We start from the raw sequence: 23,529 nt of genomic DNA on the forward strand, positions 1-23,529 counted from the left end.
AGACAAAAAACAGAAAACTTCAGCCTGCACAACTATCCCCCAACCCAAAGTCAATACTTTGTAGAGTCAACTTTTGCAGCAATTTCAGATGCAAGTCTCTTGGGGTATGTCTCTATAAGCTTGGCACATCTAGCCACTGGGATTTTTGCCATTCTTCAAGGCAAAACTGCTCCAGCTCCTTCAAGTTGGATGTGTTCCACTGGTGTACAGCAATCTTTAAGTCATATCACAGATGCTCAATTGGATTGAGGTCTGGGCTTTGACTAGGCCATTCCAAGACATTTAAATGTTTCCTCTTAAAAAACTTGAGTATTGCTTTAGCAGTATGCTTAGGGTCATTGTCCTGCTGGAAGTCCCAGTCTCAAATTTCTTGAAGACTGAAACATGTTTCCCTCAGGAATTTCCCTGTATTTAGCGCCATCCATCATTCCTTCAATTCCCACCAGTTTTCCAGTCCCTGTTAATGAAAAACATACCCACAGCATGATTCTGACACCACCATGCGTCACTGTGGGGATGGTGTTCTCGGGGTGATGAGAAGTGTTGGGTTTGCACCAGACATAGAGTTTTCCTTGATGGCCAAAAAGCTCAATTTTAGTTTAATCTAACCAGAGCACCTTCTTCCATATGTTTGGAAGAAGTCTCCCACATACCTTGTTTTTTTCTTTCAGCAATGTCTTTTTTCTGACCACTCTTCTGTAAAGCCCAGCTCTGTGGAGTGTACGGCTTAAAGTAGTCGTATGGACAGATACTCTAATCTCCACTGTGGAGCTTTGCAGCTCCTTCAGGGTTATCTTTGGTCTCTTTGTTGCCTATGATTAATGCCCTCCTTGCCTGGTCCGTGAGTTGTGGTGGGCGGCCCTCTCTTGGCAGGTTTGTTGTGGTGCCATATTCTTTCCATTTTTTAAATAATGGATTTAATGGTGCTCCGTGGGATGTTCAAAGTTTCTGGTATTTTTTATAATCCAGCCCTGATCTGTACTTCTCCACAACTTTGTCCCTGACCTGTTTGGAGAGCTCCTTGGTCTTCATGGTGCCGCTTGCTTGGTGGTGCCCCTTGCTTAGTGGTGTTGCAGTCTGGGGCCTTTCAGAACAGGTGTATATATACTGAGATCATGTGACAGATCATGTGACACTTAGATTGCACACAGGTGGACTTTATTATGAACTAATTATGTGACTTATGAAGGTAATTGGTTGCACCAGCTCTTATTTAGGTCCTTCATCGCACCACTTAAAAAATTTTCTTTAATAAGTTATTTTTGAAATTTCACTTCACCAATTTGGACTATTTTGTGTATGTCCATTACATGAAATCCAAATAAAAATACATTTTAAATTATAGGTTGTAATGCAACAAAATAGGAAAAATGCCAAGGGAGGCGAATACTTTTGCAAGGCACTGTAAGGGGACGTTACAATTATAGCCACTAGAAAGGCCTGCAGGAAGCAAAGTTCTGCGACAACAAAGTGTGCCATTATTGTTTTAGAGAGCATGAAGCAGGACCACATGATGGAGCTCTCTCTGCACTTTATCTTGCTCTGTTGTAAATGTACTGTAACGGAGTGTCCACAGAGTTGAGGTGGTGTGTCTCTGGTAGGCCATAATGAGAGAGCGTGCTAGTCAGTTGACTTTGGCTCAAGATGACTCTGGGCAGAATTCCCTTTATAGCAGTTTCCACATTTTATGGAAAAGGGACTTCAGTCAAGACTTTTATAGGATAGGGATTTGAACTTCAGTCAAGTTATCTGGTATCTTTGTTTCACGATACAGTACTGACAATCTAAAATAATTCTGTAGAGAACAAATATTTATTACTAATTGAGGAGCGCAGACAGCTTACATAAACTAATAATACCTCTACAAACAATACATTTGTGCATCTGGCAAAAACAAAAACAAACTCTAAACGGACTGGCGCAAAGGTTAATTCTCTTACTTTTAGACTTCAGGACTAGGCCTTGCTTGGCCAGTTGGAATTCTGGTTATGTATTGGGGCAACATTGCCACACGTGCCCGATCTGTCCCTTCCTTTCTCCTCCCCTTCCCTCCTTTCCTCTCCCCTCCCTCACATTTCTCTCCCCTGGTCATGTGCGCAGGAATTCCATCCTCTGACCTCCCTTTGACAGCTGACTTCCCCATGCCTAACCACCCTGCTGTGTCCCTCTTGTTTATCTCACCCCTCTCTGGCCCAGCCTAGAAAACCAGAGCCCTGTTTATCCCTCCTTTCCTCCCCATTAGTCCCCTCGCCCGGACCTTTGCTCCCAGGCTTTAGAACACTCTGGAGCCCTGCCCCTAAGCCTCTCCAACGAATGCCTGGTCTGCAGAGGCAGATAACTGTAGGGTGAGGGCACAACCCAAGGTTAGCTTGATAGTCTCCATTGATTTAGCAGGAAAACCTTCAGCAGCCTAACTCTCGATGGATATGGACAGTTTGGTGAAACATCCATGATATCAATGATTTAAAGAATAAACGGCTGAGAAAAGATTTATGCTGAAAGATGATTGGCCTCTGGTGTGATAACCTGAAGCAAAAACATGTGGATTTCAACACAAAGTCAAAAGGAAACACATGTATCCCTAACAGACACTTTTATAATCCAACATCCTAATAAGTCATTTAGTTCCATCTGAGTGGTAAAAACCCCTTTCAGAGTCCCCCTGTGAAGCCAGTTCAGTACCCCCTCTTCACTGGCTGCATGTGTGGAGTGGAATCCTACCTTTGGAGGAGGTGCTGGCATGGCGCTTGTTGATGGCCCGCAGACCTTGCAGGGGAATGTCGCCGCCCTCCAGGACGCTCTTGTAAACATGGCGGTCACATTCTGGGGCTGCTGGCTCGCCGCTGGATGATCCTTCGTCCTTCTCCACCTCGCTGTGTCCGGCCTTACAACCGGAGCTTAGAGCAAAACATTGGAGAAGATATTCAACCTAAAAAGCAGCTTGACTCAGAAAGCCTGATTTAGGACAAGACGATATGTTCACACAGCCAGCTAGCTAGAAGAAAGCATGCTGTAATTACATGCCAGTGTTGGTAATTAAGTGCAGTTTAATTGAGTAAAACAATTAAGAGTAACATGCATTTTATGAAAAGATTTTATGAGTTGCCGTATGGTTAGACTTATCTTACACATTCTGCGGTTGATTACTTGTTGATTCAGCCGTTTTGTTCATTTTTATTAGGGGAACATGAGGAGTGTAACGACTTGGACCTAGACGTAAAATAAAACAGTACTCTACTTGTGCTCACTGCCCTTAATTTTGCACTCCACGGAGGCCAATGGGAGAGATTTCAAATATTATTGTCTGAACGTTCCTACATGTTACTCTGCTATGCATCTGTACTTTTTTTTAGGGTTACTCTTACTTCAAATGCCACTGTCTCAGGAGAGGGTTTGGTGCCTCCCTGTCGTTATATTTATGCTGCCGTGCATGAGTGGAGGCCATTTAAACTAACAACAATTTCCAGTAACGTAATAAATCATGTGGAAAAAATGTAACAAAGCCTGAAAACACAGTGAATTACTCCACCCACCCACAGTATCTCTACAGGGTAACACAACAGTAGTCTATTTCCCATTGCAGGATATTCCACTTTCCTGTGCTGTAAATTAACAATAAAAAACATTTGCAGACACAATAGACATCTTTGAGACCAGAAGTGAAGTACAGCGAGGCGTGAGGAGAGTAGCAGGTTTTCCCCAAATGAGTTTGGCCCTCTGACATAATGCCTGGTTTAAGTGTAGTTCCTGCAGTTAAACGACCAGAAGCACCCTCTAGTGGCCTAATGGGTGAAATGTTATGTTCATAATTAATCAACATTATTAAAAAAATGACAGAATCCAGTGTTTCTATATCAAATGGTTGTTATATTGGGATGCAAACTCAAAATTGAATACATTCCAGCTCTATACTGACATGGTACAGGTGTCTTATTTTTTTATTTTTTTATTTTTTTTACCCATAACCATGTTAAAACGACCATGTTTAAGGCCAAGAACACTCTGTGTGACCCTGATTTAGCCCACTGCAGTAAAACATTAAGAGAAAGAGCCATGCCTCCTTTTTTTGTTTATTTAACCCCCTCAACAATAACCTTTTTCATAGTTCTCAGAATAACCAGCCATTTGGGCTACTGCATTCATACTCAATAAAAACCTGTACTTTATAGGGTACATGCAGGTATTCAAATAAGGTACCCCGTATAACGCCTTGGAACCATCTCAGATGGTTTCCTGGGAAGAGTCTATGTGAGGTCATAAGACATCCCATTGCCTGAGAGGGAGCCAGTGGCCCCAGAAGTAGGCTATGGAGCCTAGCTTCAGTTGCATAAGTTGCATAACTTCAGTTGTTATCTGAAGACGGTCTTACCCAATTGCATCTAACCAGCAGGCATCAATGTGATACAAACGTATTGGGGAAGAGAGTTTGATCATTAAAGATGGATAATATTGCAAGGCTAAGAATAGTTTGATAGTAGCTTACCCTGTTTGTAAATGGCAATATTGGAAATATAAGCCTACTCCTGATAGACTATTCACATTTGATTGAGATGCTAACAATTGAATACTGTCTGTACACATGTCTGTTGCTAGCCTATCTTGAACTCAGCCAAAAATATATATTTTGGTCCCTTGTTTATACACGTCTGTATACAGTAAGCAATGTGGTATACAACAATGAGGTAAATGTGTACTAGAAAGTTCTTGAATGTAGACTAGGCGTTTAATTTCAAAGAAACCCCAGTAAACTCTCACCCCTAAACATGTGTCTCGTAACCCTTTGAGGAAAGCCTGTGGGACTTATGGCTTCATCCCAGGAGTTTACAATTTTAAACAAATTTCTTAAACAGATGATAGGATTTGTACACAAACTGCTGTGATGCAATACTTGCATCATAAACATTAATAAACATTATCAAATCAAAACCAGTTTGGGCCAATGAAGCAGTCTGATTATTTTGTAGAAAAAACATTAAAGTAATGTGCAAATGTGAATGGATGTTAACCAGAAACAGTTTTAGCATATTTTAAATGCCCATAACAACTTGGTGGCAGATGATGCGACAAGTTACTAAACATATTTCTTCGACGTTTACAAATAAATGTACAAAAAGAAAAGGGAAAAAAGGCTTTAGACTGATTTAATGCTTTCAGAAATCCATCTAGACTATTGAAATAAGTTAAAACATGCAGCATTCATAAACATTATGACATAATATAATAAGTGCACAGACAGACGTATATGTTAATTAACTCATTCCAATACAGTGCATGGCATTATCAATAACCTGTGTTACTTAATATCCTATGAGCTGGCGACAATTGAACGACGTCAAAGATCCTTGAGAAAATAAACTATTCAAAAGAGTTAGGGAATATCATGCTATGAAATCCAAATAGAAGTTTCGGGAGAGATGGAAAGTACCAAACAGAAATGGTGGGAGAACTTTGTGCCATTGGACTACAAGAAATTCACCATGGCTAGGGCTAGAATTCCTTAAGTTTAATTCCAGAAACGAAATGAGCGCAAATAAATCTCTGCTGACAAAAAAACAAAGAGATCAAAGTCGTAACGCTGCTGGTTTGCTTATTGATCGAACACCCACTTTCATACCAAAGTTATTCTTGCTATAAGATACAGGCTGGCTTCACACACCCACTCTGGGGAGATAACGGATAAAATTACGTAGCTGTAGGGTGGAATAGAGTGGAGTTCCCTGTCTCTCTCCACTCACAAATGTCATCCAGGTTTGACTCTGGGGCTGTTTGCTTTCAGCTTGAAATAAATCGCCATATAGTAGCCATATCCCCACCACCACTACCTCCCAAAACCTCTCCAGACAGAGGACACACTGTACGGGCAGCTTTTACACTCGTTAATAGGAACCTCTCTCTTTCGCTGTCCCCCCCTCTCAGGAAGCAGCAAGAGTCTCCCCCCTTCCCTAAAATGGGGAAATCTCCACAGGGTGTTAAAATGCTTAAAATCCCCTGCTGACAACACTCCTAAAAACGTGCCCTAAACACAGACAAACACACATTTTTGGATTGGATAAGCACAAGACAGAAGCATAGAGGTAAGAGAAGCATGGACTTACTACTGCTGTAGTTCGGCGGGTGTTTCCAGGGGGCTAAAAGAGGGGGCACTCTGCAACAGACCAAACAAAGAAGTCATTGATAAATCCACAGGAAGGTCTCTTCCAACTAGAATAGAAGCAGGAGCATTAGCTGTGGTGACTGGCTCTCTTTTCTCTTTCTCGTGTGTCTGTCTGAAGTGTCTCCAAAGCCTGGGATTGTTAGCTCTGCTGAACGAAGCTTTTACATGGAGGAGCAAGCGTGTGTTTTGGCACGCTTGCAAGTTGGAGAAAACAAGCGGCAGTGAGGGGGGGCGTGCATCGGTCAGGGGCGCCCATGCGGGGAGGGGGCTGTCACTGGGCTCAGCCAATGAGCTGGTGTCCCTCACAGAGGGCCTCTCTTTTGTCTGGTATTGAGTCACTATCATTACCACTGGACCAGACCAGGGGACAATTAACCAGCTGGTGGTGCAAGCAGGCCAAATTACACACACACACAAATATCATCACGGTATGATGCTGATAACAACAATCCCAAAACACAATAAAAGCCTTAAGAAACACAGTCAGAGGCATTACAATATCACACAAATTAAGTAAAACTGACACAATGCCATGTAGTATAAGCACAGGCCGACATACACAAACAAACAAGGAAAGGGTGAGTGAATACGTTTGTTTATAGGACTTTGCCGTGCGAGCTGACAAAACACATAGCTATCTAATTTGATGTTATTCTGGGGCGGTTCCTAAAACACAGAAGAGCCATTCGCTGGTGGGGCAGCACCCGCTAGCGCTTTGAATGGTTTAGAGCGGGCTAATTTTAGACCACTGTTTCTGTTGCTTTTCTCCAAGCGGACATCACAGAGTGTAAAAATAACAGACATGACAGGCAGACTATGAATAAAAGCATAAGTGTTGTTTGCAAATAAGATTACACAATCCCAAGCGCCAGCCTGGCCCTTCTAAAAGCACCTCTCCCCCAACCATACACGTCCACCCCTGCCCCATCCCAAACAGATGACCATACCAGACCAGTAGCATACCGCACAAGCTCATTTCCACAACATGCCTTCCCTCTGGTTGCCAGGGGAGGAGGATCATTAATAACCTTTCAAAATGAATGCCTATCTTTATAAGATCAGAATTCAGCCTGGCAGGTATATAGACTAATCTATTTATAAAGCCAAATGTTCCACAGGCGCCTTACCCCTTCTTCGAGAACATGCCACCGCCACTGACTTATCTGTGCCTTTTCACTCTCTTGTCTTCCTATCCCTCTCTGTCTGACAGAACTGGGTTCAAAAACTTTTGGAAATCATTTCAAATACTTTAGCTGGGCTCGATTGAGCTTGCCTGGCGTAATGGAGCCAATATAATAGTTGCAAATCTGCAAACCCCACACATCTGGCACTACAAGAAGGCTAAAGTAAACACTAAAAGTATTTGAAAGACCATAAATAATATTTGAACCCAGGTCTGCTGACGGATCTCCCGGTCCCTCTCGACAGGGGATGAAATGGATGGTGTCCCCTGGTACTTGTGAGCAATTGAGCTGCCACTACACTGCTCTGATGGAAAACAATCATGAAATAGGAGTGAGAGACTTATCTGAACTAAAGGAAGGGGGATCTCATTCTGATTATTTACAAGAGATCTACAAGCCTGAGGATTCCCAGCGATCTTCATTACATGTATGGATATGTGTTTAGTGTATGTCAGGGGAAATAACAATTACAAGCTGAAAAGATGTCATGCAAAGGTTCACTCATATCTGGGGTGGAAAATATGATTTATCCTTCAATGTTAAACATTCCATATGAAGTGGGGTACAAAATAATATTACTAACGATGGAAAGTTCATATGCATGAACAATTGTCACTAGCATGCCAAGATCCCTGAAGTCAAACAAGGACTTCAGACAGATATTGCCGACATCTGATGTCTCTTTGTGTGCAATTGTGTGGTTTCACTGGAAATGAAGGGACACGTACAATATTTAAAGCTGTTTACGAATCTAGGCGGATGAAGGTGCTGTGAATTCCTTTCTCTTGACCCGTCAGTGGAACACTGCGTTAACAATGTTTGCACATTTTCCAAACAGGTGTCTGTGATGACTTTGCTGCAAGGTGATATATATAGGGCAACATTGCAGGTTGGGGATCTGGGTGCTTTGTTTATTCACATTCAAAAATAGGAATCATGAGTGTAATGGGAGCCTTTCCCTTCCAAAAGTAAATACTTATTTGTTTAGACAAGTTCTTATAAAAAAAAAAATCAGCTCCCCTAGCATGTTGTTACTGTTATAGCTATATCTTTATCCCCTCAGCACGAGTACTTATGGATAAAGGTTAAGTCTATAACTGAGGTTAAATATGAAAACAATGAGCTGAGGGGATTATGGGTTACTTCCTGGTCGAACATTAAAGTCACGGAGAGGTTCATTATGGGTGCGTCCCAAATGGCACCCTAGTCCCTATATAGTGCACTACTTTTGACCAGGGCCGCCGTTTGGGATGCCCTGCCATTCAGTGTGTGAATCCGTACAGAGACTGTGGTCACAGTCCGACACTGTATTAATGACCCCACATGCAGCTGCCCTCTCAGTGACAGCTTACGCCAGACAGACTAGTCACTGACGCAGTCACTCAGTCGGGGACACAGAAGGCCAAATCTTTCTTCCTAACCATAGATATGTATGGTATTTTGCTTCCGTTTCACCTTGTATGTCCATGGAGCTGTGATTGAATGTGACTGTAATCATATGAATTTCGAGGCCTTTGACTGTGAGCTTGTGCATAAGTCGTGACCTTTGTGAAGCATTAATGGTTGAAGTGATTAAACAAGAATGTCAATGCATCGATCTGGTTATGACCATGATTTTGGAGCGACAAGATTGTGGTCATAAGACAATGCACTACAAGTATAACAGGTCAGAAAACCGCTTTATCTATTGTTAGATCGATACACTGTGAAGAAACCATTAAGCTCCTGGACATAGGCAAAATAATAATAACAAACAAATAAACAAATATATATATATATATATATATATATATATATATATATATATATATATATATATATATATATATATATATATATATATATATATATATATATATATATACACACACACACAGAACCAATCAAAAGTTTGGACACACCTACTCATTCAAGGGATTTTCTTTATTTGTACTACTTTCTACATTGTAGAATAAGACATCAAAACTATGAAATAACACATATGGAATCATGTAGTAACCAAAAAAGTGTTAAACAAATCAAAATATATGTTATATTTAAGATTTGTCATCGAGGCAAAGTAGCCACCCTTTGCCTCAATGACAGCTTTGCACACTCTTGGCATTATCTCAAACAGCTTCACCTGGAATGCTTTTCCAACAGTCTTGAAGGAGTTCCCACATATGCTGAGCACTTGTTGGCTGCTTTTCCTTCACGCTTTTCCGTCCAACTCATCCCAAACCATCTCAATTGGGTTGAGGTCGGGTGATTGTGGAGACCAGGTCATCTGATGTAGCACTCCATCACTCTCCTTCTTGGTCAAATAGCCCTTACACAGCCAGGAGGTGTGTTGGGTCACTGTCCTGTTGAAAAACAAAAGATAGCACATTTGGACTCATCAGACCAAAGCAACGACTTCTACCAGTCTAATGTCCATTGCTCATGTTTCTTGGCCCAAGCAAGTCTCTTCTTATTATTGGTGTCCTTTAGTAGTGGTTTCTTTGTGGCAATTTACCATGAAGGCCTGATTCACGCAGTCTCCTCTGAACAGTTGATGTTGAGATGTGTCTGTTACTTGAATTCTGTGATGCATTTATTTGGGCTGCAATTTCTGAGGCTGGTAACTCTAATGAACTTATCCTCTGCAGCAGAGGTAACTCTGGGTCTTCCTTTCCTGTGACGGTCCTCATGAGAGCCAGTTTGATCAGGCTTTTGCGACAGCACTTGAAGAAACTTTCAAAGTTCTTGGCATTTTCTGTATTGACTAACCTTTGTGTCTTAAAGTAATGACGGACTGTCATTTCTCTTTGCTTATTTGAGCTGTTCTTGCCTAAATATGGACTTGGTCTTTTACCAAATAGGGCTGTCTGCTGTATACCAGCCCTACCTTGTAACAACACAACTGATTGGCTCAAACGCATTAAGAAGGAAATAAATTACACAGATTAACTTTTAATAAGTCACACTTGTTGAGAGAATGCCAAGAGTGTGCAAAGCTGTCGTCAAGGCAAAAGGTGGCTACTTTGAAGAATCTCAAATATAAAATCTATTTTGATTTGTTGAACACTTTTTTGGTTACAACATGATTCTATATGTGTTATTTCATAGTTTTGATGTCTTCACTATTATTGTACAATGTAGTAAAAATGTAGTAAAAATGAAGAAAAACCTTTGAATGAGTAGGTGTGTACAAACTTGTTACTGATACTGTATATATTGTGAAAGAATACTCAGGTTTCCTCCTGAGGTTGATCGTCATGTGTTACATGGACATACATGGAGTCTAGAGTCACTAGATCTTCTAAGAAGGAGTCATCATCCCATGAGTACTAAGAACTCATAGAGGTTACAAGCAGCCTGTAGAGTCACCATAACCAAGAAGAGATAAAGATATGCCAATCAAACCCCAATGTGCCGGGATGTCTAGCCCAACCCTTGAGGGTCAAATACTGCACATACCAGGTGTAGCAGGAGCTTTGAGTTAGTCAGACATCAAATTGAGCTCATCTGGAAACCATCCTACTCAGAGGCCAAGTTTTCAGTACTACCCCCTCCTATTCCTAATATAACCAACCAGGAGTTGCAGGACAGGAATTGCTGGAGTCTGAGTCAGACAATACTTTCCATGGATAACACTGACTTAAAGACAAAGTTGGGAAGATGAGAGATTCTTAAGCCTTCCCTGTGTTCAGCTGACGTGAGAATATGATCTCATGTAGTCAGTGGTTCCGCATCATATGATCCAGGGTGTGGTTTCCAGGCAGACTCCGCTGCGGAGGTTGGCCCTGACTGACTTACAAAGCAGAAGGCAAGGAGACAGAACATCTGTTTGTGGGCAGCCAGTGAGTCTGAATACTTGTCTGGTGCCAACTGGAGCCCAAGGCACGTAGCCTAGCGGTATTTGTCAAGCTGCCTACTGTATATCAAACTTAGTATTCAACTTTGACAACATGCCCTCACTTGGAAAATAAACTATAGTAAATACAGTGCATTCAGAAAGTATTGAGACCCCTTGATCTTTTCCACATTTTGTTACGTTACAGCTTTATTCTAAAATGTATTAAATTAAATGTTTTCCTCATCAATCTACACACAATGCCCCATAATAACAAAGCGAAAACAGGTTTTTAGACATTTTTGCTAATGTATTAAAAATAAAACACATAAATACCTTATTTACATAAGTATTCAGACGCTTTGCTATGAGACTCGAAATTGAGCTCAGGTGCATCCTGTTTACATTGATCGTCCTCGAGATGTTTCTACAACTTGATTGGAGTCCACCTGTTGTAAATTCAATTGATTGGACATGATTTGGAAAGGCACACACCTGTCTATATAAGGTCTCACAGTTGACAGTGCATGTCAGAGCAAAAACCAAGCCATGAGGTCAAAGAAATTGTCCGTAGAGCTCCAAGACAGGTGTGGTAGGGTACTCCATCATTCTTAAATGGAAGAAGTTTGTAACCACCAAGACTCTTCCTATAGCTGGCTGCCCAGCCAAACTGAGCAATCGGGGAGAAGGGCCTTGGTCAGGGAGGTGACCAAGAACCCGCTAGTCACTCTGACAGAGCTCCAGAGAAGCATGATGGTGGCAGCATCATGCTGTGGGGATGTTTTTAGCGGCAGGGACTGGGAGACCAGTTAGGATTGAGGGAAAGGTGAACGGTGCAAAATACAGAGAGATCCTTGATGAAAACCTGCTCAGGACCTCAGACTGGGGTGAAGGTTCACCTTCCACAGGACAACGACCCTAAGCACACAGCCAACACAATGCAGGAGTGGCTTCGGGACAAGTCTCTGAATGTCCTTGAATAGCCAAGCCAGAGCCCAGACATGAACCCGATCGAACATCCCTGGAGAGACCTGAAAATAGCTGTGCAGCGACGCTCCCCATCCAACCTGACAGAGCTTGAGTGGATCTGCAGAGAAGAATGGGTGTGCCAAGCTTGTAGCGTCATACCCAAGAATACTTTTTTAGAATAAGGCTGTAACTTAACAAAATGGAGGAAAGGTCAAGAGGTCTGAATACTTTTCGAATGCACAGTAAACCAGACTAGACAGCACTCCTTGATTCAATAAGGCCTGTCATGCAATGATTGTGTGGGCACTGTAATACTCTTTTCACACTACCGGGTTGAGCCAAGCAGAGCCAAGCTGTATTGTGCTGGCCTGGTTTTATCTACTATAGTTGTCAGAGGCCCTACTGGAAATGACCACGTGAAAGGAAAATATCTGAGCCAGCACAATACGGTTTGTGTCAGCATGAATGTGTGAAAAGGGTATAACAGTCTTGAACTAAAGTATTACCCACAGTTGAATCACCTTGCCCAGTCCCGCTGGGGTATGCTATGTGTCCTCCTTTGCAGGGTGTCCATAAATGCTACAACATGGGTGCTGAGTTAATGACATGGCACAGGCGGCATGGTGCCAGTGTTGGCATAGCCTTGAGGATCCTGTTGTAAGGGACAAAACGCAAAGATGGCCAACTGCACCGACAACAGCTGTAGCATTCATCAATTATTCTTTATCATCATAGACAGTAGCAGTAGGACACCTAACCCAAATTGGGTATATAATTAGCTTAACATATGGTCAATGTTCAAAAATGTAAATCATCTAATGACCGGACAGGAGCCACTTCTACTGTAGTTCGCCATACAATGCTCAGCTGCCAGCATAGTTGATATAGCTAAGTTACAATCCAAACACAGCAAGCCTCACAGATGAAGAGCAGTCACCAAGATACACAGCATGGAAGGGGATTTTTTTTAAATATAAGACAGCACACTTCCAGGGGTTATTGAAGTGGGGAGATGGAGTTGGTATTCAATGTATAAAACATGCCAAATTAAAATAACTTGTAATGATAGCATAACAAAACAATTAACTGCATTTCGTTGCCACAGACCCACTCCCGACTGATAGTAGAAAGAAAAACATAACAATGGGTTGTAATATACAATGATAGAGCTATATCTAGAGTTGATTGACTACCTAGAGCTGGGAAAAGTGATAGCAGGCAATAACTCAAGGTAAAGGCCCCATTACGCAAGTTTTAGGAGGGGATAACGTTTTGGTTAATGTTGAGTCAAGGTTTGCAAAAGTTGTTGGAGTAGTCCTTATGGACAGACATAGTTTGTTTAGGCATTTAAACATGGATGTTATTACCACATGCATTGTTTAAATACACCGTCACTTCAAGACTGTGACCACTTACCGCTTCATCAAAATCCATCTCTGAAAAGAATCTATACCAAGGCTCATTCTCTAAATGTACATCTTCTGGACTTATGTCCTGAGTCTACAGGGCCATGGCAACAAGGAAAAGAGGAGAAAGACAAAGAGAAGACAGTTCAGACAGCACATCGTTTACAGACACTGGCATTGAGGCTATGACACATTCTTGAGGTGATCCAGACAACATTCCCGACATAATGAATTTCTAAACAAGAGTTCACAATCAGAAATAATTCCTAAAGATTTGTCTTTATGTGCCCGGTGAATTATCCAAGGTGAAAAAAAGAAGGACATTTTGGAATTAGGATCATAGACTTTAGGATCTTGTTCTCTCTAATTAGGATCTTGTTCTCGAATGTATATAGACATAGAATGCACATAACATGTGACTTCAACAAATAATATGAAGCAGTCACCTGAATCGTACTCAACTGTAGTGTGCAGTGTGTGCATACAGTATGTGTAAGAGAAGATAAGCAGGTGTAATAATACATATTTTGATGGGTCCCATCTGCTTTTGTATTATTATTTGTGAAATATTCTTATTTTACTTATTCTAAATGTCAATATAAATAGTCTACTAGCATGTCAATTTGATTTAGATTTGTTCACATCAATCATTGAGCCACAATGGCAATGAGAAAGACAAGAATTGACACAACTACAGCTACAGTATTATAGGCTAAATGAAAGTAAGAGACCGTGTAGCCTGCCGCTAATGCTGCCAGGAACCTGACACAGAACCACTGACCATGGTCTGTAATTACAGAGACTGTCACATGCAGTGTCTGTCTGACCACGATGGACAGCATGAACAAGGCCTGTTCCCTACTGTTCAGTATATGGTGCCACTGGGATTGGTCCAGAACCGCATCATAACCCTTAATAGCTTCCCATTAAAGACAAAACAATGATTGCATTATGATATAATCAAATAACTATTCTACTGTAGAGGAGATGCAACTCTATTCTATTCTGTATGAGCCACACAAAGAGGCTGCTAGCTAAACCAACTGTCAGCTTAAACAATATATGCAGCATTTATTTAAAGGCCTACTCCTTAATGAATCTCATGAGGCATTTCTAAGTGATAGTCTTTAAGAATCAATGGTTGCATGCCATTGAAAATGACTGTAAATATCACAGTGGGCCTTTAATTCCTCTTTGATGGAGTTGATTCTATAATTTCAATTGAAACCTGGTAGTGCACACTGTATTGGGACAATGATCTACCTACTGGTATTCATATTGTCAAAGGTAATGAAAAAAGAGACCCCACAAGGACATTGCCTGATGTCACAATATCCATTGCATTATTTATTTTTTACAGGCATTTGTCCCAACAAATTCAAGCCAATTCAAGCCGTTGGTTGAAACACTGCAAGACAATGGCCATGGCTTGAAAGTGATACCTCCACACCGCCAGATAGGTCATCTGTCATTGTAATAGGATCCCCCTTTAGGAATGTTGTACACATGGAAATTCAGTCTATACATACGTTGCCTACTAGAGCTGCCCTAGTTAGTGAAGCAGCCACCCTAAGCTCTTAGAGGGAAACAGCTTACACAACATGCGTAGTATAGAGACTGCAGAGGCAAACACAGAAACACACACGTGGCACGGCTGTCGTACCTTTCTCTCCAGTTTCAGCACCGATGATTTTCCCGGCTCGTACTCGAAGATGCTTTTGGGCTCGGCACGGTACTTCCTGGTGTCTACCTTTTTGTCAGGGGGCTCCCACTCGTTCCTGCAGGAGGGAGGGGAGAGCAAATCCCTATCAAGTCAAGCAGTCTCCATGGCAACCGGCTGGGGCTAGTTTTTTGGGTGACAGCTCTATTATCAACAGCGTTTTCCCATACAGTAAAGCTCATGCCCCTCCCACTCTCCATCTCTTTTTCCATGTCGTTCTCTCTCGTTCTCGCTCTCTCCATCAGAGCTGTCTTATTATTTTATATATAAATAATAAAATATACAGTCATGTCAAGGCATGAATCAAGTCATGCTAGCTAAGTAGACTGAACCAAAGACCCTTGCTGCATTTCCTGAGAGAATACACCACAAGGTGTGGTCAATTTGATCTGCTTCAGGATATAGAATTCCACAATGGTTCCTTTGGTTCCACCTTGGTTCCACTATGATTCCACTGGGAATAAGCAGACTAAAACAATTGGGCCTAGTGTTGCATTGAATATTTTTTACGTAAGTTCGAAACACATGCTTTCTATTACACCCGTTAGTTACGGATCAAACAGCCTATTGTAGTGGGAAAATCCAGGTATTTCATCAAAAGTTATACTTGTAAAAACAAGTATAAAGAGCAGAGTGTAATTACTCTCAAAGAGCAGAGAGTAATTAACAAGCGGTCAAAAAACTCAAATGCGGCCCTCAGAAGGTTCAAACGCTAGAGGTACAGTAACTAGAGGAAACATGTACACACACGCGCTAGAGCCAACCAGGCACGCCATCCTCAGCTTCCGTGCGCAACAGTTTATCCTCTATCACCTGTCTTCCTTCATTAATTAATCACTCATTCCTCCACACGCCTAGGAGAGTGGATGTTCTTTGTCAGGGCTAACATTAAGGGGAGAGGTGAGGAGGCTGTTTAGTCACACCTAGTATGACAACAAGCACCTGAGGTAGTAGAGGTCAGTGAGGACCTAACTGGAGGTTACCACGGTTACCACGATTCAATGTCAGAGGTGAGGAACAGATGTACTGCTCTGTACTCGTCTACTTCTAATTCCTAAAAAAAACAAAAAAAAACATCTAATATAAACACAACATTTGAATTCTTGAATCTTTGACAAGCATGTGTTCAAAGTGTGTCGGTTACATGGTACGTGGTGTGTGTACACTGTACCTCATTAAATATTCACTAACACACCAAACATGAATATAATCGTATACCTCTTACTGTATCTCATTACAGTCCCTCACGTAAAAGTGCTACCAAAAATGCATCCCCTTGTGAACTGCTCTGCAGAGGCAATGAATGTATTCTGAAGAGTGAGTTCAATGGGTTAAAAGGTCTTCGCAGATACACTATACTACTATCCATTTTTAAAGGGAAGCAGCAATAGAAAAGGACTTACCTTTTGGAAGGTTTGAGGGAGGAGGACCGGGTTGGCACAGGCATAGACAACCTATGGTCAACTTCAGCAGCACTTTTTGACCGTGGGACCCCTTTCACTGAAAATAAACACACAAGAACAACAGACACTGCTATGAAAGCAGCCTGTAATGTTTATCTTAAACTTAAATAAACTGAAATCTCTTCTCAGTGATGAAAGTGTCTACTGTACAATTTGATAGTACAGTAAATGTAAACAAAATGCAAAAATCATGCTATTGAGATCACAATATAGATATCATATTAATTTCTCAATCTATGAGAATGACAATTGCCGAAACTCACCATCTTCCACAAAACCGTAGGGGGAGGGACCATCATCTGAAAGAGAGAGAAAAAAACGCTATTATTTATCGACTATAAACATGTACTTACTAACATACACAAGGTCAATCCACTGGCAGTTCCACTTGTATAGGGTCTAAGCTATGCAATGTTAATCAAGGGTGACCCAATCTATTGTCTGTTAAATTAGCTTGTTATTGTGGTGCTACATATGTAGACACTCAATATAACCAGTAGAGGTCACTTTGGTAGCAGCCGTGCCACACTATAATAACTGCTTATTATAGGACCGAGATTGGGAAACCCTGCCCTAACGCACGTTCAAAGTTATATAGAACAGAAGTGTGATTAAGAATAAAAATAGTATTAAAAAAAAATTAAATTGGGGGGGATTACAGACCAAAAAGGCACGTTATAGCAATAACATGCATCCACAACAATAGCTTTCTTGGAGGGGCCATATTTTTTATTATAAACATCTAATCACGATTAAAATGAATTCTCAAATTCAAATACATTATGCTGATATATACAGTATGTATTTCAGCTGTAACGCAGGGTATAGCCAGAACCTTATATCACATTTAAGGCTATAAGACCCGGTACGGCTCTTCAAAGGGCACAGTAAGTATCTCTTCCTCTTCTGTAATTGCCCAGTACAGTGTGACCTTTATTCCATTAGTTCAGACATTATATTTCTTCAAATACACTGTAAATAGAGTCCTTTTCATAGGTTGTGTCAGTCAAAACCCCTTTGGAAGAAGCATTACTTCTCTAAAAATGGATCCAATCGATTAACATCCTTATGAATAAGTAATGCTCTTCTTGGAAATCTCGGAATAGTCTACACATTTCGTACAAACCTTCTTCGATCAACTGTTTATTGCTCAATTGATTGATCGATTCAGTGAATAATTAGACATATCAGCTTGCCTGGAAGCAGACATGAGCAGAAACAAAGGGAAAGGAAGTAGATCTATACACAGTACACACTGTACAAAACGGCATGCGCCAGGGCAGTTATGATTTAAAAACAACTGTCAACTGTTAGATAGATAGTACGAACAGACAACTGTTAAATAGTACAAACAGCTAAATAACTATTATTTCAGTGTGTCAATGCAGAATAACTGAATACACATACACACACACAAATAGAGTGTTTTTACACCGACTAGACCGATTGAAACTAGTCTAGTGTAAAAAGGCTAACAATATACTGTAGATGGAACACAGGCCGTGTGGTCTACTACTGCCTGGACAGGACACACAAAGCCTCTCTGTTGAGCTTGTTTGTTGTAAATCCATGCACTTGAGCACCATCTAGTGGCTCAAAACTAGCTACAGTACTGCATCTTTGGTTTAGGAAGAACTTGGGACTTGCCAGGAAATGTCTGTACATAAATATATACATTTTAAAACATGAGCAGAGCGTCCAATCCATTGTGTATGGATTAGTTCATGCGAAATGTTATGTTTTGCATTCGTGCTAAATATCAAACAGTTAAAGTGAATTCGCAGTGTAGTTTTCTATTAGTCTCACTCGTAGTTTCGCTAAGCAATCAAGTGCTCAATTTACTGACCCACTTTCAATTCTATCAAGGCAACGGTAAGTAACAAAAGGAGAGTCAATGCAGTAATAAGGTCATTCTAAAGAAGGAGTTATACATGATTAGTAAAGTCAGGAAGTGGAGCCATGATTGCAATTGGGTACCTGTGGTTTTCATCTGTCTAGGATCATAGAATTCAGGGAATATGTAGGTGGGGCGGTATGGGTTTTCCTCAACAGGTTCTGAGCGAGGCGACGGAGACACAAAACACACACAGCGTGACAGCAATGAACACACTCGCAGAACTCACAAAGACAACGGCTTGACAGAAACAACTGATATTAAGTCAAACACACACGGGAACGGTGAGTTTGATTTTCATGATGATCCCCTTACCTGGAATTCGGTGTATTTGTTTAAACATGTTCTTGTACCAGTCCTTGGACTTCTCTGTGTTCTGAAAATAACACAGTCATGGTTTTTGCCATATCTCAAAAATAAACAGGGGTTATGACAAATATATGGGTAAGAGTGGATTGGTGATTGGCGGTCAGCCATATTGATTTTCAACACTGTACTCCAAGAGCTGTAGGAAGTAGGGGTGCTGATAAATCAGAATTTTAAAAAAATAAAAAAAATATTACAAAATTACTATACTGGCCCTTTATTACTCCTGTATGAGCGGACCAAAATAGCCATCAACAGCACGGGTAGAACCCCCCAGCCCTAAACATCTTCCTGTGGCCATGTGTACTCCTCAGCATCAAATTAAAAATGCCCTGTGAAGATTATTTTAACTTCTTGGATATAGGGGGCGCTCTTTTAATTTATGGATAAAAAAACGTGCCCGTTTTAAGCGCAATATTTTGTCACGAAAAGATGCTCGACTATGCATATAATTGACAGCTTTGGACGTTTCCAAAACAGATATTATCTGTGAGTGCCACAGAACTCATGCTACAGGCGAAACCAAGATGAAACTTCACAGGAAATGAGCAGAATTTTTGAGGCTCTGTTTTCCATTGTCTCCTTATATGGCTGTGAGTGCGCCAGGAATGAGCCTGCCCTTTCTGTCGTTTCCCCAAGTTGTCTGCAGCATTGTGACGTATTTGTAGGCATATCATTGGAAGATTGGCCATAAGAGACTACATTTACCAGGGGTCCGCCCGGTGTCCTTTGTCTAAATTGGTGCGTAATCTTCAACTGGAGGCATTTTCCCATGAGAAGAGAATGCACACTTCCACGAACGATATATCATCGAAGAGATATGTGAAAAACACCTTGAGGATTGATTCTTAACAACGTTTACCATGTTTCAGTCGATATTATGAAGTTAATTTGGAAAAATGTTTGGCGTTTTGATGACTGAATTTTCGTTTTTTTTTGGTAGCCAAACGTGACGCACCAAACGGAGCGATTTCTCCTAAACAAATAATCTTTCAGGAAAAACTGAACATTTGCTATTTAACTGAGAGTCTCCTCATTGAAAACATCCGAAGTTCTTCAAAGGTAAATTATTTTATTTGAATGATTTTCTGTTTTTTGTGAAAATGTTGCCTGCCGATGCTAACGCTAAATGCTACGCTACCTATCAATACTGTTACACAAATGCTTGTTTTGCTATGGTTGAGAAGCATATTTTGAAAATCTGAGATGACAGTGTTGTTAACAAAAGGCTAAGCTTGAGAGCTAGCATATTAATTTCATTTCATTTGCGATTTTCATGAATAGTTAACGTTGTGTTATGCTAATGAGCTGCGGGGATAATTACACTCCTGGATACAGGTTTTTTTCGTAGCTAAACGTGATGAACAAAACAGAGCGATTTGTCCTAAACAAATAATCTTTTTTGAAAAACTGAACATTTGTTATCTAACTGAGAGTCTCCTCATTGAAAACATCTGAAGTTCTTCAAAGGTAAATGATTTTATTTGAATGCTTTTCTGGTTTTTGTGAAAATGTTGCCTGCTGATGCTAACGCTAAATGCTACGCTAGCTATCAATACTGTTACACAAATGCTTGTTTTGCTATGGTTGAAAAGCATATTTTGAAAATCTGAGATGACAGTGTTGTTAACAAAAGGCTAGCATATTTATTTCATTTCATTTGCGATTTTCATGAATAGTTAACGTTGCGTTATGGTAATGAGCTTGAGGCTGTATTCACGATCCCGGATCCGGGATGGCTAGAATCAAGAGGTTAAAAAGGCATAAAGTAGATTACAATGTTTTTGGGCCTGTACATAGGTTTGTGTTCTTACCCGTACTGGCAGGTTGGGCTGGTTCAATGGGCCCAAGACAGGGGATTGTGAGAACCTCATCCTCTTGCCGTCCATATCTGGGTGTTGGCTCTGTTCTCTCTCTGCCCCAACTACAGGTCCTGGATCAGACAATTTGTCCCTCTCTGGGGTGGGGTCTGAAAAAGCCAACATTGCTGTGTCAAAGGGAAGAGAAGCTGGGTTCTACTAGTCAAAATGTGTTTCCCTTGATGAGTAGATGCACTGTACTATAGGTCTACATAAATGGTGGGCAACCAGTTTACCCCATATAATCCACAAGCATACTATGCAAATGATATACAGTCATTTCAATGGTGAAACATGATTATGAACAGATTACCTACAAAAACCACGGCAATGAAAATACTTAGTTTGAGATACCAAATTATATATAAAAGTAATTTATCAATAAGATATCATTGAGTACTCTCCATCCGTGAGGTAAAAAAAATCCAATATCTCAGAGCAGGGGCATGAAACGTTGGCGCATTTGGCCGACATGAGGCTGATGGCAAACATATTCAGCATGCTGTGTCAATATTCAGCATGCTGTGTCAATATTCAGCATGCTGTGTCGACTGCAAAAAGCATCCCAGACACATGATGCACAAAAAAAAACAATGCAGCAATGTCTGACGACTAAACAGATATTGATAACAAAACTGCTATTGGCACACAAAGTGAAGGACACTGAAACATTGTTGTACCTGATTGATCTGATGTTCCATACTTTTGAGTTATTTAAAAAAGCTTTCAGTGTCAGAACTTTCCATTTAAACAGATCAATGGAGTCCATACTTCACCGTGTGGTCAACTGTTGGCATGGCAATTTCACCCATAACCCACATACAGTACGACCCAGAATCAGAGGTGCTTACCTCTGTTGTGTTGTAGCAGAACTATGGTTGGGTTGACCGTTTTGGTGGTGGATGGGTAGGCAGAGGGAGCCTTTGTCGATGTAATATGGTTCTGAATGTCAAAGGCAAGAAACTGGCGTTCTTCTGTGCTCACAGGAGAACTTCCCTGGTAATAAGTGAATAAAACACGTAAGTGATGCTGTTCATCTTTATTAATGAAATTGTAAGTGATGCTGTTCCTCTCTTACAGAAGTTTGGAATAACAACACTAAACTAAGTAAAAGGCCAAGAAGTTGCATATTAATAAATTCTGGTTTTGCAAAGAAATAATAATTTCAATTGACTCGCAACAGCAAAAATACACCAAATATAGCTATTTCTATCACAATTAAATCTGGTTTTAATCACATTAAACAAGCATAGCATTATCCAATTTACAGTATTATCCCATAAATAGGGGAAATTAACAAAAGCTTATTCACTGATTAGATAATACATACCTGGGGTTGAGTTCTGTTGACTGTAGGTAAATCAGCTGTGATGTCATGGAAGCATCCCTCAGCCAATCCTGTTAGAGAGCTGTCTCCATTGATCTGGCCGATCCAACTACCTGAAATTATCCCAAAACAATCTCATTTTGGCCAGTGAATAGCAGTGCAAGACGATCCTCTCAGAAACCTAACAATACTGAAAGATACACAAACTACTGTATTCTTGGCAATATGTGTCTTTTGGCGATGAACCTGTTTCAGAGAACCTGAACCTGTTTCACACCACAAACTACAAACAGGAAACAATTAATCCTCAATTAAATAAATCACTGGATAATCCTGCAGGGACAAAAAGCTTCCCATAGTGCTTTTCCCGTACATAGATGCTAAAATCCCCATGGATAAATAAAATAATGATTCTCCCACAATCTGTGAACTTTGTTATCAGAACAAGGCGCCTATTCAGTGGTCTGTAAAGGCCATTTGTTCCAATGGCCTTTATATTCAGGCTCGCAAATAAAGCATCTCCCCAAAAGCCTTGGACAGTCTCCAGCCCAGTTCTAACATGCTGAACGCAACAAACAAGTCCACAGTCAAGGCCCTGGTTCCAAAGTGCAGTGTGGGTAGGCCCGAACAAAAGAGGTCTTTGACGAAACACATGGAAATATGAGCAATCATGGTCAATGATTCTGTGTTGTGCTGGGCAACCAAATATAAATACACTAAAATGTGTCAAGTCCTCACTTTTAATATCAAAACATACTGAAATATGTGTATAAGTGAGCCCAGCGGAACTTCATGAAGTATATAAAACATTTTAAGACTTCTATGAACAGAAAAGCTTGTGAATACAGTGCATTCTTCTCCATATCCATCAAGATCACTATGGAAAACAAATGACTAAATAGTCATTAAAGTTAGTGATTCATACTATGACATAATCAATATATTACAATATGCTATTTTGTTAACGGGAACATTTCCTTCCACTTTTAAATAGTTTGTCTCATCAGCTATTACTCCAGCTAGACATCAGCTCTCTAACCTGACCACTTTCACAGAGCGATGCTAGCGTATCACTCGACTCTGTATTAGAAAGAAAACTCAACATAATATCGGAGATATTAGATATAATGCACATATGATGTAATATCTTATCTATAAGACTTGAGAGCAGCTGTAGCATTCTGTTGGACTTACTTGGTGCTGTTTCGACGTTGGATTCTTTACTGACGCAGTCCTCGTCGTCTATGTGGACCAGAGTGGCCCTCAGAGTCACGACCCCCTTCCCTTTACACACCCTTGTAGGGTCCAGCTCTATAGACAGATTAGACAGGTACACGCAAGGATGTTACCACTAGACTGACTTACATCGGATG

At 40.7% G+C, this 23,529-nt stretch overlaps 1 protein-coding gene across 1 annotated transcript in view; it reads right to left on the reverse strand.

Moving 5' to 3' along the window:
- LOC112252676 (sorbin and SH3 domain-containing protein 1-like) overlaps window positions 1-23,529 on the reverse strand; it is a 55,636-nt gene that overhangs the window by 18,225 nt on the left and 13,882 nt on the right. The window contains exons 4-15 of the mRNA XM_042328150.1: window positions 23,351-23,467; window positions 22,160-22,269; window positions 21,681-21,825; window positions 20,785-20,939; window positions 18,920-18,980; window positions 18,688-18,765; window positions 16,974-17,009; window positions 16,651-16,747; window positions 15,191-15,305; window positions 13,538-13,621; window positions 6,096-6,478; window positions 2,722-2,897 (exon numbers count right to left, since the gene is read on the reverse strand). Coding sequence (XP_042184084.1) covers window positions 2,722-2,897; window positions 6,096-6,478; window positions 13,538-13,621; window positions 15,191-15,305; window positions 16,651-16,747; window positions 16,974-17,009; window positions 18,688-18,765; window positions 18,920-18,980; window positions 20,785-20,939; window positions 21,681-21,825; window positions 22,160-22,269; window positions 23,351-23,467 — 1,557 coding nt within the window. The remainder of the gene's footprint in view (window positions 1-2,721; window positions 2,898-6,095; window positions 6,479-13,537; window positions 13,622-15,190; window positions 15,306-16,650; window positions 16,748-16,973; window positions 17,010-18,687; window positions 18,766-18,919; window positions 18,981-20,784; window positions 20,940-21,680; window positions 21,826-22,159; window positions 22,270-23,350; window positions 23,468-23,529) is intronic.

This window comes from Oncorhynchus tshawytscha, linkage group LG01 (genome assembly GCF_018296145.1).
Source record: "Oncorhynchus tshawytscha isolate Ot180627B linkage group LG01, Otsh_v2.0, whole genome shotgun sequence".
Lineage (NCBI taxonomy): Eukaryota > Metazoa > Chordata > Actinopteri > Salmoniformes > Salmonidae > Oncorhynchus > Oncorhynchus tshawytscha.